The sequence below is a fragment of the Atta colombica genome, unplaced genomic scaffold, assembly GCF_001594045.1.
Source record: "Atta colombica isolate Treedump-2 unplaced genomic scaffold, Acol1.0 scaffold234, whole genome shotgun sequence".
NCBI classification, from domain to species: domain Eukaryota; kingdom Metazoa; phylum Arthropoda; class Insecta; order Hymenoptera; family Formicidae; genus Atta; species Atta colombica.
In genome coordinates this window covers 494,386-502,411 of record NW_017259332.1, presented here as the reverse complement: position 1 = coordinate 502,411, position 8,026 = coordinate 494,386, and the positions used below count along the sequence as shown (strand labels likewise).

General features: G+C 32.3%; 1 protein-coding gene across 2 annotated transcripts in view; it reads left to right on the top strand.

Annotated features, from left to right (window-relative positions):
* Window positions 1-3,158, top strand: part of LOC108688513 (maternal protein exuperantia) — an 8,229-nt gene extending 5,071 nt beyond the window's left edge. For both annotated transcript variants that reach the window (XM_018194813.1, XM_018194814.1), the window contains exons 3-6: window positions 124-405; window positions 757-952; window positions 1,399-1,541; window positions 1,811-3,158. In XM_018194813.1, the coding sequence (XP_018050302.1) occupies window positions 124-405; window positions 757-952; window positions 1,399-1,541; window positions 1,811-2,158 (969 nt within the window). In that variant the 3' untranslated portion in view covers window positions 2,159-3,158. The remainder of the gene's footprint in view (window positions 1-123; window positions 406-756; window positions 953-1,398; window positions 1,542-1,810) is intronic.
* Window positions 3,159-8,026: the final 4,868 nt, after the last annotated feature.

Below are 8,026 nucleotides of genomic sequence, written 5' to 3'. Positions count from 1 at the left end.
TATATAATATAAATATTTTTCTCCTTCGAGACAACAAAGAAATTATCAGGTGTTGAAAAAAGAAGAAATTGGTACCTTCTTTTTCTTAAATATATTATAAAAAAATGATTTGTGTTCTCCTAGGTAATCAAATCCAAAAGCGAAGTATCAGCACTTACGGATTTCCTAAGCTGGTTGGAAACCGTCAAGGAAAACACTGCAGACGGTGTAATTCTGGTTTACCACGAGCCACGCAAGGTCATTCCCGCGATGCTACTCGAGTCGTTGAAGAAGTACGATCTAGTAGATCGATTCAAGCAAACGGTCAAAGGATTCGCGAACGGATTCAACATCGCCGAAGAGAAGTGTGCGAACTCTATTCATATCTATTCCCTTCGTACTTTGTCACGCACATTGCTGAAGAAGGTGAAGAAAATATTATATCTCATATTATACTTTTCCAGTGTAATTTTTAACATAATTTAATAAAACAAAATGGATAATTATTAATTTTTCCAATTCTATAAAGAAAAAATAGAAAATAATTCTAAATAAATATTCATTTCTTGACAAATTGAACAAATTATTTCTAGAAAATATTTTATATATAAAATTTAAATTTAATAAATGTTTATAAAAATTAATAGCTCAAGGTAGTGTTAGAAAATCTTATAACATTTATGTAGTTTCACAAAAAGTCTTGTAAAAGTATATATAATAGTAGTATATATAATATAACTTTTCCACGATGATAAATATTTGCGAATATATTTGAAGGAAGTGAATCTGGGCAATGCGCAGCATAGAGCATCGCTAGCATTACAAATAGCACAATACTTGTGCTCGTTCGACGGCGAGAAAACCGAAGATATGAACGAGAAAGAGGAGAGCGATGAAAAATCTATGAAAAAAGTGGTCGAGGTTATTCGAGAATTTGCACAGCCTGTTGATATCGAGGAAAAGGAACACAATGGTATGTATTAAATGCCTTGTGTAATTTCGTTTATTTTAACATATTTTAATGAAGATACTCTCAGTGGAAATAAAATCATTATCAATAAAATTAAAATAATCCAATAGCGATATACAATATATAATCACTAAAAAAGTATATTATAAAACATAAACAAAGATAAAATTATTAAAGTATATTTGTGCTATATTTTTCGACAGAGCGATAATTATACAATTTTATTTAAAAAAATTTATTAGAAAAATTTAGGACGATTTTATGTTTTCAGGTTTTCACATCATCTTTAATGTAGAATATACATACATCTCCTATATTTAGAGTGCTTCCCTCAAATGTTGAACTTTATAAATAGTTAGTTTAAACTTGACCAAATTTATCATAACTTGAAAGCTAAGTTGGGAAGCACCGAGATGGTAAACCACTGTTACGTATAACTTTTGTTGCAGAACTGAAGATGATATTCGAGCGGCAGAACAACTTGCGGCCCATATTCAGCGCCCTATTCCGTATGAACCGACGCGAACGTCAACACGCTAGTCCCCTGCGGCGTTTGTTAGCTGAAGCTGGGATTGTGTATTCGGAGCTACAGGTGAGTGTGTCGCACGTGATTAATCGCGTAATAATCAGGCCTGTTTACCCAATGCGATATCAATGTTTCCTCACTTGTTTTTTTTCTCACTTCCGATTTAGGACGTTTAATTCGCTATCGAAATATCCGGAAATGAAATAACATTCATTCTAAGAGTTTCAAATTGATAGATCGCGAAACATTTGAATTCACGCTCGAGTTGAAAGACCTCGATTTACTATCGAACAAATGATCTTTTTATCGAACATTCATGGAAAATCGCGTTTCAGGACGCGTGGACTAACGCGAAGAAGGACGGGCTGGAGCATTTGATGAAGGAGAAACTCCCAACAGTCGAAGAGAAAAAGATGGAGGATCTGATGATTATCCTCGAGCGTCACTTCGATCCGGAAAAGAAGCCAAAGGGTAGAACACCGGAGAAGAAGAGTCTCAAGTTGAAAAACGAGAAAAAGATAAGCGACGACAAGGAAAATAATAATAAGAGCGATTCGGGCCACGACAGTCCCGACAGTCCAGACACCACGATGTCTGCGTCTCCGGTTAAAATTAACAGCGACAACAGCGAAATTAAGCAAGAGGAGTGCGCCTTGACGCAAGAATGTGACCAAGGCGTTTAACGATACTGTTACTTTTCGACTTCTCTTACGCGCCGCAAAACGGGAGGCACTTCGCGATCGTCCGCGTCTCTTACTGCTCATCGTTTGCCTCGACTTCGAACGAGCGAACGTGGATTCTTTTTTTGTTGCCATAATAGTCGCGGATGACGAAAAGTAAAATTGATAAGTAACGCGAATGACGAGCATAGATTTAGCGTGTCAAATACAGCTCGCGTTTAGCCGGACTTTTCAGTAAAAGCGTGCTGTGTGCTTATTCACCACTAAATCTCTGCTCCTCAGACGGAAAGAGTCGCGAAGGGATTCCCGTTTATTTTCTTTTGCGGCAATTAGGCTAGACGTTAGAATAAGGTTTACGACCAAGTTTCGTCTAACAGACGATGTTATGCGTAATCGAGACGAGTGTTATTTGTTACAGTATTGCGTTTTTTTTTTTTCGTTTTTTCCCCTTTCGTTTTCCTTTTTTTTTTTAATTTTTGTTCGCACTGGTACGCCGGCAGGATTAAAAAAAGGACCGGTTTCCTGCGAGACACCGTCAAATTTAGCTCAATGTACAAATAACACGTTAAGCGATGTTTAGTTTGTTACGCGCAGATATATTTAATATCGTTTACATTTCATAGTTTTATACTCATTTTGTTTTCTCTCCTCTTCCTTCCCTCTTCTATCTCTTTTATTTATCCCGAGAATTCGTACGCTCGCTACTGTGGCGAGAGCGTCCGTTTAATAGACTGCTACAATTGTGAAAGGCATATATCCGCGGGTATGCGTAGTTACCACATAAGTTCACGATGTGTACAATAGTGTGCACGATATTTTCTACTTTTTACCATTTAAGTCGCGCATGAGGCGCATGTGTGGTTAGTATTAGAGAGATATATTTTTGTATCAAATAATTTCCTTTCTGCTGTGAGATCTCATTGTATGAACATTGATTAATAAAGATTCGAGTTTAGTTGTAACACTTTGAATTTCAAACGCACGAACTCGAATTTATAACACCGATCTCGTACAATAAAATACAGTATTTTTTCTAAATTAAATCTCCATGTCTGTACTTTGCCTCGGTTTCGGTGGTAAACCTGACCGTTTGGTTTTGAGTTTTATTTATTTTATTTGAAAAAAAAAACGAATGTATAAACTCGTGATGTATTGCATATATACTGCTTCTAGTTGAAAATCAAAATGCATTGAGTATCAAACAGAGAATATATGTATAGAAAGAATTGTTTACTAAAATATCTAAAAATATAACTGCAAAAAGAAAGATTTTGCTAAAGTATCTAAAAATGTAATTAAATACAGATTTGAAAATTTTGTTAACAATCAAAATAACATTGGTATTATAATATTTTTAACAAGATTTTGCATTGATCATCATGGTTGAAATTCTTACGTAACCATTTTGATGGTCTAACAAAATTATTTTTAGCTGTTAATGTAATGTAAATTTTTAAGATACTTTAACAAAACTTTCATGTAGATACAGATCTAAAAATAATTTTGTAATGCCCGTTTCCAATGTAGATTAATTTTAATCTCGATTCAACTTACTCTTCGTCTTTTTCTAGTTTTAAAGATTAAAAAAAGACGAAGAATAAGTTGAACCGAGATTAAAGTTAATCTACGTTGATGAAAATGGGCATTAGACTATCAAAATAATTATATTTAAAAAATGCTCTGATTGCTGGAGAGTCCACTTTTTGCTCATTATATATTTGAGCGTCCTACATAATTATCTTGATAATCCAAAATTTTTGGACACTTCAGCAAAATCATTTTTTCTTTATACTTACATCTGACAACATAAATAAATGAGGCATTACAATTTCTCTTAATTAGACCATAATGCAGACATACTTGTTATATAATAACAATTATATAATAATTAGCATTAAAATTCGAAAGCCTCGCGACGTGTGATAAATCTCTGCGAAGAGAAGTAGAGAAATTTCAGGCTCGTCGAGGAGTCTACTCGGCGGAAGATATTACACCTGGTGCTACCTGCGTAATATCGGACGTAATTTATTTCCTCGCGGAGCATGCGGCGGTTATTAATTGACGAACGCGCGCCACGGCGCGTGAATTGCGCGGGGGCGTTCGGCAAATACTTACGCGCCGAGCTATCGCGGCTCAGTATAAAAGTTCTTAATAAGCAAAAAAGTCGTCGGTTTAACGGGACTTATAGCTGCAAGGAGGAAAAAAGAAACGGAGGAAATGGAAAGCGCTCGTGAGCTTTTCCGCATGCCTCGCGGCAGAATCTCTCGCAATTTCTCATCAACTCTTTTCCTCATAGGTCGCTCCCTGGAGAAAAAACGGAAATGAATTAAATATGTGTGCGGACCGTTGCGCGCATCCGCCACGCGGATTTCCAATGCCGTATGCCAAAACGCCCCCAGGCGTGAACGGCGAAGCGCCTGTGAGGAGAATTGAAGAAATATGCTTTTTCCCCGGTAAATGTGCGCGCGATTCTTCCACGCGTCCTTCTTCTGGGGCGACGCGACGGGCACGACGGGATCAGATCTCTAGCCGCGCGAGCGCGACGCGCTCGGCTAGAAAATTAAGATTTTCCACATGCGGCGATTAGACGGGGTATCGTCCTGTAACTACGTGCGGCATCCCTCCCGATATTGTGGAATATACTTGTAATTGCGCGTTTGGAAAAAAAAAACAGATCCCTCGTGTACAGGAAGCTCGATATTTTAATCCCGATATTCGAGTAGCAATTGAAGATACCTCAATCGATACTTCTGGCTGTGCGTACAAAACAGATTTTACAAGATGTAATGATTGGGTATACAGTTTTGTTAGTGTTTATAAATTTAGCTCCATACTGATTTGAAAATAAATTTGTTAGATCATCGAAATCGAGGAAATAATTACTAGCTGAAATAGTGTTCTATTGATTATATGATTTCATTTGATTTCATACAATTTCATCTAATGACAAATAATTTTTTTCATTATATATGTCATATGGTGAAATAAATGATTTTATCTAATATTATCAGGGTTGGGTAACTAGTTAAAATATTAAAAGTTAAAAAAAAAGTTAAAAAATTAATAACTTTTAATTTAACTTAGTTAATTTTAAATGCATTAAATTTTAACTTAACTAAGTTACTTTTAAACGTTAACTTTTTAACTTTTTTTAAGTTAAACAATTTTTTTATCTCTTTTAAATATCTTAGAAAAATAATAAAATATAAGACTAACGTATATTCGTAATGTGTTCATATTTTAAGACCATCTTAAATGTTAGGTAAGGGAAAAACTTCGTGGCGTTTTTCCCGTTAGATGGCATTGAAAAAATGCCACGAACTTTTTTCCATATTTAATAATTTCTTAAAATGCTATAATACAGCCCTCTGATTGCCTTATGCTATAAGTCCGGCTCTATAATAGGTGTTTTAAGCCTTAAGTCATAAGAAATTAACCAATTACAGTCAAATATTCTTCTCGCATTCGATTGTAATTGGTCAATTTCTTATGGCTTAAGATTTAAAAAGACTTAAAAAACTTTCTTATGACTTAAAAAGAAATCATCTGATTTTATATCTCTTCTATGTGTTAACTTTTTTTAACTAGCTTTTTAGCTATATAACTTATATAGCTATATAGTTATTTTATATACTTATATCACATATGAATAAAAAAATTAAAAATTTAATTTACTTAATAATCTATATTGTAGTTATTTAATCTCATTTTAAGAAAAATTAACATTTTGATCTAAAAAATAATTTTTTTTTAATTTAAGTTAATGCAATATTGACTTAACTTACGTTAAATTAATTTTTATTCCTTCAACTTTTGACTTATTTATATATAATTTTATTAATTTTGTAAAGCCATTAGCTTTAACTTTATTCAGTTAAAAAAAAAACATTAAATTATCCAACCCTAAATATTACACAATTATTGTTTATAATTATATTTGTAATTATCGGATTGTACATTGGAACTTCATATGATTTTATAATGATTTTTTTAAGGACTCTGTTCCACCATTACATTAAGTGATTATTCTCTCGATTAAAATAGAGGTAGAAAGCTAAGCGTTGATGGCAATGCTACATAAAATTAATATTCCAGCAATTCAATTTAAAGTACGCAGTAAAAAAACATTTTTTATTTGTGTTAGAAACGTCCACTCAAATTCTTGTTTTGTGTTGAATTTTTAACATCCGAATTTTAATTTAATATAATATGATTATGTTATTTGAATATTTTGTGTTAAATTAAAACTTAATATTTTTCAGTTAAAATAACATAATTTACGGGTAAGTAAACAAATAATATAAAAATTATTCTTTCTTAGTTATTTTCTCTTTGTAACAGTAAATATCTGTTAAATCTATATAAGTATTGCATATATTAAATTAAATATTACAGAAGTATCGTCTAAACTAAAAATGTAAAAATAGCTAATTTCAGTTAAATTAATCTAATTTCAGTTAAATTAAACATGATGAATATGTCGATTTCACATAAAATTTGTTTTTAAATTGTATCAAAGTACTACGCTTCTTTTGTTAATTTTTACATAATATTTGTGTTACTTTCTAACATATTCATTCTTACGTTAAATTAACACAAAAATTTGAATGGACTATTTGAGACAAGTGAAATATGTTTGAAATTTAACACAAATTTTTTTTTACTGTGTATAATTATTTTGCTCCAAACAAAATTATTTTCAGATCTATACTTCAACAAAATCGTTCTTTCCATGCAGTAACTTAGATAGCACAAAGAGTTCAAAAAGAATTCAATAATATGTCATCAATTCTGAATTCATTTTCGGATGCAAAAAGAATTCTTTTTCTGAAAAATTCTGAAAAGAATTCTTTTTGAATGCTCTATGCTATCTGGATTACACTTTGTAATACGGAAAGCCAATTCTCCTTAAATTATCACAGTTGTACGAAAAATTAATTTTTCAAAGAGAAAATCAGCTTTATTTATACTTGAAAGGTGTGAGAATACGAACTATGCTATATCTAAAATTTAAACTGAAATTACGATCTAGAATAAAAATGTGAGGTTCCGTAAATTAAGATGCGATATCTAAATTTTATAGAAGAGAACACATATATCTATATAATGCTTTAATGAGAGCTTTCTGGTCAGAATAATATGTTTCTACGCGCGCACTTAGGAAATAAGTTGTTTGGATAAGGGATGAAAAAAACATATATTTCAAATTGTACGCATGACTTCTGAAAATTTAATATTATGTATCCTTGGTGTTTAGTATTGATATATTACGTTTTACATTATTTATTTATATGAAAGATTTTTAGATTATTTATATGACGTCTCGAAGAATTAAAAAAAAAATGATATGTTATTGCTGATACGATTGACTATTACGATATATTCTCACAAGCAAAGTATATTTTGAAACGTGGTTTATACTTTATACCAATCCTACTGCCAGCAGGATTCCATCCTTTGATCGGAAATGCTTTCAAGAAAAAGCTCTGTCGCAACCGGAAATCAAGCGGTGACTCGACAAAGCGTGAAATGTCGACTTTTATCATCGCCCTTTGATGGCTGAACGAATCCGTTCAGTAATGATATAATAGTGATAGCCGGAACATTTCCATCAGATACCAGAGACGAAGCGCAACGCATGGAATTCGCGAAGAATCCCGTATTATAGCAGTTCTGTAAATCATATGTTGCATATTTAAGCCATAGTGGTACTACAAACTACGAATAAATTTTCATCAACTCCACCTTTATGCAGTAATCATGATAACATTATTACGCGCTGTATATAACAGGAAATGGATAACAGCAAATAGTTAAAACGATCATCATTAACTCTATAAATTATTATTATTATTATTATTATTATTATTA